At 42.2% G+C, this 12,251-nt stretch overlaps 1 protein-coding gene across 12 annotated transcripts in view; it reads left to right on the forward strand.

Annotated features, from left to right (window-relative positions):
• Zmat4 (zinc finger, matrin type 4) overlaps nucleotides 1-12,251 on the forward strand; it is a 415,792-nt gene that overhangs the window by 276,951 nt on the left and 126,590 nt on the right. For all 12 annotated transcript variants that reach the window (XM_017312858.2, XM_006509141.3, XM_006509140.4 and 9 more), the window contains one exon: nucleotides 4,820-5,047. In XM_017312858.2, the coding sequence (XP_017168347.1) occupies nucleotides 4,820-5,047 (228 nt within the window). The remainder of the gene's footprint in view (nucleotides 1-4,819; nucleotides 5,048-12,251) is intronic.

Here is a 12,251-nt window from a genome sequence, read left to right on the forward strand (position 1 = left end):
GAGTTTCTTCTTGTGGACTAAAGCAGTATTTTGACAGCAGTGCAGACACTGAAAACATTTTTATCCTCAAATCAGCTGGTGGTTTTGTCAGAAGACACAGACAGGGGTCAAAGGTGCATTATGATTCCAGGTTACTCCAAGACAGCTCACCTAGGAACCCTCTCTTGAGATGCTGTTGTTCCCTGACAGCTATGTTCAAGGCTTGTTGAAGGATCTGAAATGTGTTTAAGGCTGGAGATGTGAGTCTTCTAAGTCAAGTCTGAGGGCTTAATTCCTAGAGAAACTGGATTCTGCTTGGGTTATTGTTCATTGGCTTCAGATCCATGACCTTTTAGTAAAAGCATTTAGGCTGAAAACATTTTGAAAATGAGAAAATTCAGGGATATATATGTATGTGTATGTATATGTATATGTATGTGTATGTGTATGTGTGTGTGTGTGTGTTTTGTGTGTATGTGTATGTATTTGTATATGTATACTGTGTTAGTTTGCTTTTGATTGTGCTCATAAACACCATGGCTAAAAGCAACTTGATGAGGAAAGGGGTTTATTTCAGCTCACAGATCACCAGTCTTCATTGAGGAAGTCTAAGGCAAGAGCTTGAAGCAAGGATTAGCACTGATCACTGCCTTCCTCTCCATAGCTTGCTCAGCTAGCTTTTACACAACCCGAAGTACACCTGCCTAGGGATTGGCGTTACCCTTAGTGGACCAGACCCTCCAATATCAATTAACAATTTACAAAATTCCCCACAGACATGTCCACAGCCCAATCTGATGGAGGCGATTTCTCAACGGGGGTTCTTTTCTGTAGTTTGCATCAAACTGGCCATAAAAGCTAGGCAATACCATGTTGATACATGCACCACATGTTTTGAGTGTGTGAACCTGGGAAGAGTTAATTAATAATTCTGTTGCAGTATGCTTCACACTAGCTGGTATATAGCCTATAAATACTATTGCATGACTTCAGGTCAACTGCTCACACTAAATGAGTCATGGAGAAATTTGATTATTCCTAGTTCTTTCAAAAAAAGTTTTTGAATTGCAATGAGGGATTGTGCCTATATACTGGAGAAGGGAGTGAATACAAATGTATCCGTGAAAGTTTACCATCTCATTTCCCTTACACACATCCACACAACCACACACTTATATGACTAAGATTGCACGTGGTTTTAAGAATTGCCAAGTAGGTATAGTTAGGAAGCAGCTGTGAGTTTAGAGGAAAGAGAATTGGCTCCTTCTCAGGTTGTCAGGGCCTCATTCAGTACATAAACCGAGGAGCATCCTGTAGAGCAGTGTAGCTACAGGAAGGATGCAGCTAGGAGCCACATGCCCACTGCTAAGAGTCAGCTGGTGGCAGGCCATAGCAAACGACTCCCCAACTCACAAAGGGTCTTGTTGAGAAAACAATCAAAATTGCTATTTAACTTTAGTAGTATTAATAGATAATATTAGCTACTTTTTTTGAGAGCCGTGTTTTTATAAGATGCTAAAATAGATGTGACAGTTTTCCTACTGCTAAGAGAAGAGCCAGCTTTGCTGCTGTTGTATACACTGTGGACCTGTCCTTTGCACGGAGATCTAAGAGAGCTTTATTTATGTTTTTTTGTTTTGTTTTGGTTTGGTTGTTTGGTTGGTTTGTTTTTGTTTTTTGTTTGTTTTTTTGGGTTTTTGTTTTTTGTTTTTTTTGTGTTTGTTTGTTTTTGTTGTTGTTTTTTTTTTTTGAGACAGGGCTTTTCTCTGTGGCCCTAGCCCTGCTGTTCTGGAACTCTCTCTATAGATTAGGCTGGCCTCAAACTGAGCTGCAGGAAGTACATCCAGAACTCAATTCCTCCTCAGGCTTAGGTTCAGGCTTAGGTTTAGGTTTAGGTTGAGGCTGAGGCTGAGGCTGAGGCTGAGGCTGAGGCTGAGGCTGAGGCTGAGGCTGGGGCTGGGGCTGGGGCTGGGGCTGGGGCTGGGGCTGGGGCTGGGGCTGGGGCTGGGGCTGGGGCTGGAGCTGGGGCTGAGGCTGAGGCTGAGGCTGAGGCTGAGGAGGCTGAGGCTGAGGCTGAGGAGGCTGAGGCTGAGGCTTAGGGTCTTCCTGCCTCTACCTCTAGAATGCTGGGATTAAAGGCATGTACCACCACTGCTATTTTATGGTAATTTTTAATGAAAATATGGCACTACTTAGGCCCGTGGTTCTCGGCATTGGATGAGCATTAGAAACCCAAGTTAGAGTGAGGGGCTGTGTGTGAACACCCGTGGACTTGATTCGTATCCCTGCATACTCTCTGTGTTTGGTTGGAACATAGTCTGGACATAGAGATGTAAACAAATCTAATGTTAAAAACAAAGCAAAACAATATAGCCACTAGTTTTGAGTAGCTAACTCTCCTGGGTTTAAATTTGAAAAGGGTAGGTGCGGTCAGTACTGGATATTTTCTTACAGGTGGAATTTGTAAAATATGAAAGTAATGTAAAATTGCATGTTGCCTGACAGGTGCTTTGCAATCAAAGCCGATCATTGTTCCTCTTTGTATTTATTTGGTGAGGATGGTACACCAAGCATCGTGTTATGATCCACGCATACACAGATTTTATTAAAACTGAGAGACTGTGCTCCTCCTATACAAATTTCTATATTTGGCATGGAGTCAAAGCTGTAAATAAGCAAGCATTTCTGCAGCCTGCTCATTGCCACCCAGTGAGCCTGTAACCATAAATGTGCCAGCTTACGAAGTGTTGGTGACCCTGAGGTGTAACTTCATGGCAACCAAAGGTGTCGGGAATCAGGAAGCGCTCACTGCTCAGTGGAGCTGAAGCCCTGGACAGGATGTAACTCTAATTCCAGGCTGTTTCCCCGTTGCAGCCTTTCTTTACCTTCATGGGATTGAGAACTGGCTTGAGATGGGGAGATGGTTGGATGGGTGGATGGAGAGGGTTATACACTGAGAAGGTAGAATTCGGGGGAGCAAAGCTACAACACAGACAGAAGAGCCAATAGCTTTTCTGTTTGCCAGAATGCTTATCTATCTGAGAGATTCTTGCATGTATTGTTCCTGCCCGGATGTAGAATATCAGGTATCAAGTAACAAAAGTGACCAAGAAATCCCTTTTAGCATTCGGCGTAAAGAAGAGCAATCCTCCTTCAGGAGCCCACTCTCTTCGGACTGTGAATGATGTGTTTCCCATTGCCTTGTAGCTGCGCATCTTCAGAAACTGATAAGGATGTAGGTAACTTTAGAAGCAAGGTGCAATTTCTTTGAGATAGGAGACCAGCTCCTTCCCTTCGACAGGTCGACTGCATTATTTGTGGCTTTCATTAGTGTTGCTAAGTCATGACGGAACGATAGCAGATGGCAGCTGAGACATATGGCCCACGTTTGAGCTTCATTTCTGTATGGTTCTGGCTGGCCAAATTCAGCCGGGAGGCTTTTAAAAAACATTAAATGTATCAGAGCCCCTCCACACGTAGGCCCATTTAGTTTAATCTTAGCTACAACTATGAGGAACACTCAGGATTAAAGGGAGATCGCCTGAGACACTGTCACCATCCACAGGGCTTAGATAAAACTGTCACATAGCTAGTGTGCACTTGTGTACCAGTCATTTAACTCGAACATGAAAGGAGCCCCCATAAAACTTTGGAAGCTTGAGAAATTGATTAATTAGTTCTTTAACTTGTCTTTGATGTCCCAAGCTGTTACTTTCCCTCGGAAGAATACCCTAATTGTCATGATTTTGTCAGCTGCAAATCCTTGTCATGGAGACCAGGGACATGTGGAAAGATGCTGTTAAATTGCTTATGACTAATGAGCCATCGAGACTGACTACAAGTTTCTCCTCCAAAATAATTTGGATTGAAACATTTTCTTCCTATGATTTTAGAGCAATCCTTTATAAAACAAAGATGTTTTATAAAGATCTTTAGCCCCTGTGTTTGCGAAGCATGAAAGGGGTCCATGGGGCAGGGGTGGGGGTCTCAGAAGGAATGTTGTTGGCCTTTAAGCTTAAATATTTGGTTGTGTACCATGCATAACTCCATCTCTCACCTTTATACCATTCCCCTTGCTGTCTTTGAGGTCAATCATCTGAGAAATAGGACAGTGTCTCCAGGCGCACTCATTGAAAGGAGAGAGGCATTTTGTATGTTGAAAGCATACAGAAGTTATTTTTACTTTCCATTAGTAAACTCCTTCAAGTTCAATTCTATTCTTTCCCTAGGCTAGAAATAACTGTAAGTTCACAATGGGATGTGTTAAATTAATAGCTGGGAGTACAATCTCAAAATAGTGATATGTGCCCTTTCAGCTCAGATAAAGTAACATCTGCTCCGAGGAGTGCCTCGTCTGGTCTTTCTGGGAGAGAAATTGTACTTTCAAAGTCAGTGTTAGCAGGTACGGTCTGAAATAGCCTATACCAATAAAAAGCTGACGCATTTAGCATGGCTTCCCCAGTTTGTAGCATGCAGGTCAACTCACCAATGACTCTTTTTATTGGCTCTTTCCACTTTAGCACCAGCTGACCCATTCAGGGCCATTTATTCCCAGTTGTGCTTCAAGGTGACTGACAGAAGAGTCTTTCAAGATTTTAATTTAAAACTTTTTTCACAAAGGGACCATCCCTTGAGCATGTTGACACGAAACCACACCATCTTTGATCTCCGCACTTTAGTTTGGAGCCTCATGTTTGTACCCAATTAAAAATGATCGTTGGCAAAGGTGATTTCCTAGTCTTGACAAAACCCGTGCCATGCTGAGCATGGGCCAATGAGCTGATTCCTCCGTCCTGAATGGAAGCATCAGGTCCTGACCCGTTGTTACTTTCTCCCACAGCCGCTCCGCTGAGCTCACTTAAGGCTCCTCGAGTGGATACGGCCCCCGTGGTCGCATCTCCCTATCAAAGAAGAGACTCAGACAGGTACTGCGGTCTCTGCGCAGCCTGGTTTAACAATCCTCTGATGGCCCAGCAGCATTACGAAGGCAAGAAACACAAAAAGAACGCAGCCCGCGTTGCCTTGCTAGAGCAGCTCGGAACATCTCTGGATCTGGGAGAACTGAGAGGTAAGAGAAGTCCCTTAATTGTTTGTCCCAAACCAGGCTTTCCGCAAAAGCCTTGCGATTTTTTGTTTTTTGTTTTTGTTTTTTTTCCAAAGCAGAATAATGATTGTTGGTGCATTAACTCTTAAGTATGGTGTCAGCATATTAGCATTTCTTCTAGGCTCTGCCCAACAGTTACCTAGCAACAGCTAGGTAGGACCCGGCTTGATATAAAAGGACTGGCACTCTAGGCTCTCCCTCTCCTTCTCCCTCCCCTCCCCCTCCCTCCATTAAACTTCATTTTATATTAGACTCATCATACGGCTGGTACCCGCTAAGGTAAGGTACCATCGTATGGCATGGGCCACCTAAGGCACCCCCTCCTGCCTCATTATACCGCATTTTACAAAACATCAGATGGGACTCTCTTGAAGGAATGGATATGAAAGGACACGAGCACTGGCTGGCTTTAGCTTGACTTTTAAGACCATCCCTGTTTCCATATTTGTATTGACTCCCTTTCAGATCAAAGGTGGGGATCTATGAACCATGGCTTTCTTTCTGTTTGCGTTTAACCCCTTCTCTGGTGAGTGCTTTTGGAGATGAGCAGACGAGAGGCTGAAGGTCAGCAGTGGTGCCTTATGTAAGCTTGTGTGCTATTCTGCATCCAGACAAATAAAGCAATGGTGTGCCATGTGGCCCGCTACAGCCACTGCCTGCCTCCTGCCCCCAGGTCTCGAGACTGCTGGAAAGCATTTGAAGTTCATGTGGCTTGGTTGTTATTGATGCTATAGCAGAGGCTTGGATAGTATAGGGTAGCAAGGTGTGCTGTGGGTGCCTTAGTGGCCATAGCCAATTTAGGGGACTCAGTGAGATATTTTACCCTCAATGATCATTTGAGCATTTTTTTTGATTACATAATATTTTATCTCCCTGATATAGTTAGTATAGAAACAGAATAAAATTTCATACTACATATGATGTTACTATGTTTTGCTCAGAAAAAAAAAATGCCATGTAAAGTACTGTTGATCTCATGTTTCTCAGCCTGATAGATTGTGTTTCAGATGTGGTTTTACAAGCTGGACAGGAGATCAGCAATAATAACACTTGTGAGCTGTAAAGTACCAAATTTACCACCAGTCTTGAGAAGGCAACCTGCATTCCACTGGGTTCTGCAAGAAGAACTAATGCTTTTAGTGCCCCAAGCTGGTATTAGACCCTGAAGTGGGACGCTTCTAGCAGTAAATGGCTTTAGGTGACTCTTAATCACAGAAGTGGGATCAAAGGTCACGATGTGATATGAGCTAAGGTCATTGAGGAAGGCTTTGCCGAGGAAACAGACTTGAGTTGGAGCCGGATGTATGAGCTATCGAGAAGGCTATATGAGCAAAATCACGTGTGTGCCAAGAGGCAGGACACGTAAGCAGGGAACAGGGCTCCATGCACCCCCTGGAAGATTAACAGCCTGTGGTGTGGATCTGAGTTCCAGGGCCCAGGATGCACCTGCCAAGCTGCGGTTGAGACTGATTCTTCCTTAATGGTTGAACAGTGACTAAGAACAAACACACGCAAGTACTTTGCTTAATTTCTTGTGCCGTTTCTGGTTACAGAAAAACCTGTGTCAGTCCCTACTGTGCAGTCTATCAGCTAACTTCATATTGTAGAAGGTTTCAGTCAATGGGACTGTTGGATTTTGTTGGAGTTTCTGGTGTTAACATCTTTCTCTTGTAAACAGAGATGTCTCCCCATAGCTGAGGGCCATCCCACAAAGCTGCTATTAGTGGCAGTTAACAAGTCGGCTCTTCTGGCTCCTTCATAGCAGGGCACTGAAAGAGAAAAATGAGAATATATTTATTGTCTGTGCCAGATACCATGACATGAAGAAGAATTATTCCCATAGCACATTTTTCTTGTCTAGTTTGAATTATCTACACTGCATCTTTTATGTGCAACTACATCTTAATGACTTGGGTGGCGGATTCTCTTGCACTAGAGTGGCTTGTTTTTAGTATGGAAGACAAAAGGATGCTCTTTGACTTGGTACCGCTATCTGACTGTGACTCACTAGCATAAGGAACACTGTCCTTGGATCCACCTTTTCAGTCATGCCAGTTGATGCTTTGATATATATTTATGCAAATGTTCCATACTGCAGACCATGGAGGAATAAAGCAACCTTGGGAAATTGTCAGTCTTTAAAAGATGCACATATACATACTATTTTTGACATAACCATAAATCATGATTAATTAATAAGGCAAAAATGCATTGGAAGTACAGGCATGTCCTAACTTAAAAAAAAAATATGTATGGGGTGGTGGTGAAACATGTCTTTAATCCCAGCACTTGGGAAGCAAAAGCAAGTGGATCATTGTGAGGTTTGTGGTCAGCTGAAGAGGGTGCTAGGGCAGATAGGCACGCTCTCTCTCTCTCTCTCACACACACACACACACACGCACACACACACACACGCACACACACTCACACACACACTCTCACACACACTCACACACTCACACACTCACACATTCACACACACTCACACACACACACGCACACACACACTCACACACACACACGCACACACACGCACACACACTCACACACACACACACACTCTCACACACACTCACACACTCACACATTCACACACACTCACACACACACACACACACACACACACACACACACACGCACACACGGCTCCAGGAAGATGGAGGATGCTGGCAGTCTTGCCTTTTCCTCTCATCGCCTGTTCCTCAGGTTTTAAATGCCATCGTTATGGCTTGCCTTCCTTCCTTCCTCCCTTTATTCCTCTCTTTCTTTTTTTAAAAAATATTTCTTCCTATTCTTCTTATAGCTTGTTAGCAACTCGAAATCTGGCTCTCTTGTCAGTTCTTCTTACGGATGTGCAAGTTCAAAGCATCTAGCTTATGGGAAGAAATAATAGTTGCTCAATAATTGCTGAATGAATAGCAAGAAAATGTCAAACAAAACCAAAAATAAACCAAAAAGAGCTGGCCCACAATTCTGCACTCCTCATTTCTACAAGGTCCCTGATTGAATAATTTTCATAATACTTTCTTTATGATTCTTCTAATTTTTAAAAAATGATGTATATTTTTACATACAGCTAAATGTGCAGATACTAAAGTGTCAATGCTTTTATGAGTTTTGATAACGCAAGTACTTGAATAATTCATATTCCTGTGATCATATGGGGCTTCTTTATCTCCTGAGAAATGTCTGGATATTCCTGGTCAGCCCCACTCTTCTGACCCCCCACATGCACCACACACATGAACATAACCACTCACATAATCCTTGTTTATACCTGTGACCTAAGATGCTCTTGTCCATTTTTTTCCTAGAAGCTTATAGTTTTCATTATTATGTCTCATATTATAGTAGATCTCAAATTAACTTTTTGCACAGTTTGAGGTAGGGGGTTGAAATTAATTTCATTTGCATTCATTGTGCAACATTCACAAAAACTTGGTTAAATATTTAGTTTTCATTCCTGAATTCCCTTGAATTATTTTGTTGAAAATATGTTTTTTTTAATTTTAATTTTCTTTTTTTGAGGTGGAGAGATAGCTCAGCAGTTAAGAGCACTTGCTCTTCTTGCAGAGGGTTTGGGTTTGGTTCTAGCATCTGCATGGTGGCTCATAACCTCTGACACTCCAGTTCCAAGTACTCCAACTCTCTCTTCTGGCCTTTGAAAATGTTGCATACCCATGCTGCTAGCAAAACACCCAGACATAAATAAACTCCTTTTCTTAAAGAGGAAAATCCATTGTTTGTGTGTTTATCTCTGAACATGTGTGTTTTTCCGAGACCCCCATGGCCTTCCAGGCTATGCTGGTTGTTTATTGTTTAGCATTGGAACAATCCTGAAGGTAGGGACTTCATGGTCTCCAGGTTGAAGATAGTGTGGCTATTCTAACTCCTTTGCATTCTGTACAAATTTCAGAATCAGCTTTTCAGTCTGTAGGCAGAAAGCTATCTGGACTGTTAAGTGAGATTAAATTATGTGCACATCATGATTCAAAGCATAGAATCATGTGATCTGTGAATACTTTATTCTTGTGACTTTAAAGCCTGCCAATGATGTTTTAGAGTCAGGGCAAACCTTTTATGCATCATTTGTTTAATTCATGGTGACTATTTGCGGTTGTCTAACCTATTACAAAGTACATATATAATAACCTCATTTAATGTGTTTGCTGATAACATTTTAGAGGCTTTTTTTACATTGACCTTAATTTCTGTGACATACATAATTTTGATGTTATTTTCATATAATTTAAAAATATAAATAATGTGCACTTAGTGCTGTTTTGGGTGTTCATTGTATGTTGTCACTGGAAACTGTAGAACCACACCATTCTGGCTTTTATGGCCTCATTTAACAGGTAAAAATTTTCAAGGAAAAATTTCTACAGACTAACAAAGCATTAGAAGTAAGATTGGCTTAAACATTAATTAGTGTGTACAGTCAAGTATTGACTCTGGTGTTATTGGCTCCAAGAAAACAAATGATAGCTTCTCCACGTCTGAATTACAATTTAACAAGGGAAGCCCATCTCTCTTCCAGAAGATGAACCCTGCTATAAAAACAGCTATCGGAACACGGAATTATGAAACTTAATGGTTGGAAGGTACTCTAGAGTTTTTCTTTACGGTTTAATCTCTTTGTGCTGGCATAAAACATGTAGAGAAGGTACTTTCCTACTTAGAAATAGTGGCGATGTAAATTCTGAAACCATGACTACTTGTGTATAGAATATTCATTTTATGCACCTTAATAATTCCTTTAAAAGCTTCAGAATGAGACAAAGTCCAGGTTTATTTGTTGTTTTAGAGGACTCGAGATTCCTCTGCTGTAATTCTGTCTGAAGACACAGCTTTCGAGTGCATTTGAAAATTTAATAATGCTCCCAAGAACCAAAAGATTAATAGCCCTGTAAGACACATTAAATATCATTGAATTATACATGCCCTTTCTTTCTACACACCAAGACTCAAGACTCAGGTATAGAGCTTTAAACAGCTTGTTTTCCTCTGGCCTGTTACTAAAGGTATAGGTCGAGGTTCCCTTACCACAAGTGTTCCCATCTACCTGAGTCAGCACCTCCTGCTTGCAGATGCACTCATCTCCCTGACTCAGCACCTTCTTCTGCAGGTGTACCCATCTCTGTGGCTCAGCACCTCCTGCTTGCAGGTGTATCTATCCCCATGACTCAGCATCTCTTACTGCAGGTGCACCCATGTCCCTGATTCAGCATCTCCTATTGCAGGTGCACACATCTCTGTGACTCAGCATCTCCTATTACAGGTGCATCCATCTCTGTGACTCAGCATCTCCTATTGCAGGTGCACATATCTCTGTGACTCAGCATCTCCTATTGCAGGTGCACATATCTCTGTGACTCAGCATCTCCTATTGCAGGTGCACCCATCTCTGTGACTCAGCATCTCCTATTGCAGGTGCACCCATCTCTGTGACTCAGCATCTTCTATTGCAGGTGCACATATCTCTGTGACTCAGCATCTCCTATTGCAGGTGCACCCATTTCTGTGACTCAGCATCTCCTATTGCAGGTGCACCCATCTCTGTGACTCAGCATCTCCTATCGCAGGTGCACCCATCTCAGAGGTTCAGCACCTATTGAACTGCTGTACTAGAACCATGAACAATTCACTTGTCGGTTTAGAAAGTTGAGGTTAAACTTGTGGGGCTGGGTAGCGACATCCTTTTGGAGACAGGGGAGGAGGAATGGGATGAGGAAATATTGGAGGGTGGACTGACTGGGAGGGAGATAATGACTGGACTGTAAAAGACGATTAAAGATAATTTTAAACTTTTTAAAAAAAAAGATATTTTAAAATATATTTTAAAACCTCTTCATGGAGGCGTGGGGCTTGAGAGGGACAGTTCTGATGGAATGTTACATTCTAGCTCCTTCTATAATCATATCTACTATCTCGTTTGACTGTAATGGGGATTGATCTCAAGGGGAGGCAACGATGTACGTAGTACTTCACATCATAAAAATGGGGTGTGAGTTAGAAGAAACAGGTTTACCCCAAAGTAAGTGGAATATGGGAACGAGAGATTTTTCACATTCTCAATTCTTTCTGCTGTGAGGTCGTATTGTGCCTTGGCTCTGCTTCATCTTGGCCTGGTCTTTGTCAGCATCCCAGGAAGTGGGTTGCTTAGCACATCTACACCTTGCTGCTTCTATGTGTTTTGTTACCAAAAGTATCTGTGCTCAGACATCTGGACAATAGATCTCCAAGACCAAGGAGGGTAAGGGTTCTCTGGGGAAATGAATGAAATAATGCTCAGGACAGCAAGATCAGGTAACATTGTCTCAAAGCTCAGTGCCTTAAAACTATCTTCAACATTCATCATAGATGGATTTGGGAGTGATTTGGCTTGTTGTTTCTCCTGATACCGTAGCAGAGATGCGCTCCAGGTTGCTGTCGACCTTAACTAGGATGGGCTGAAGGAAAGAAATGGCTCATTTTACCCTGGGAAGTAGATTAGTGTTTGCAAGTCACTCACTGGGGTTTGGAAGCCAGTGGTAACTACAATATAGCACCAAGAAGGAATTTAGGGGTAATAGAAATTGGTCCTTGATCATGGTGCTCAAGCAGAGGTCATTGCTAAAATATATATGGCTATATACTAAGGAAACAGTGGCATTTAAATGTATAAAGCTGAACAAATGAAGAAAGAAAAGATGGTCTCCTCTCATGACTGGCAGTCAGTGACAAGTCTCTAGTTTTTCTTTGAGTATCTCCAGACGTTTGAGGAACCTCACCTTTAAGTCCATGTGGGGACTAACCTCAACCTTTTAAAGACTAGCAGAAAGCATCAGTCCACTTTACATCCAACGCCATAGATCAGAGCATTTGGACCACTGACTTCTGCAAAAGGCATCCCAGTGCACTGACGACTGCTTAGTTGGAGTTGGTAGTATGGTTAGGATTCACCTGTCTCCCTCCATCTAATTGACGGAAGCAGAGTATTTGATGAGGTGACTAGAGATGATACTTTAGGAGCAGGATTATATTGTATGTTACTTCTTTGTTTCATCTTACTTATCCATTTACTTATCCATTCATTCCCTTATTCACCACCACCTCCTGGCATTTTCTGATCTTCTATCACAAGCCAGACACAAGAGACCAAAGATACTGCATGGTCAGAGAAGAT

This window comes from Mus musculus, chromosome 8 (assembly GCF_000001635.26).
Source record: "Mus musculus strain C57BL/6J chromosome 8, GRCm38.p6 C57BL/6J".
In the NCBI taxonomy this organism is placed as follows: Eukaryota; Metazoa; Chordata; class Mammalia; order Rodentia; family Muridae; genus Mus; species Mus musculus.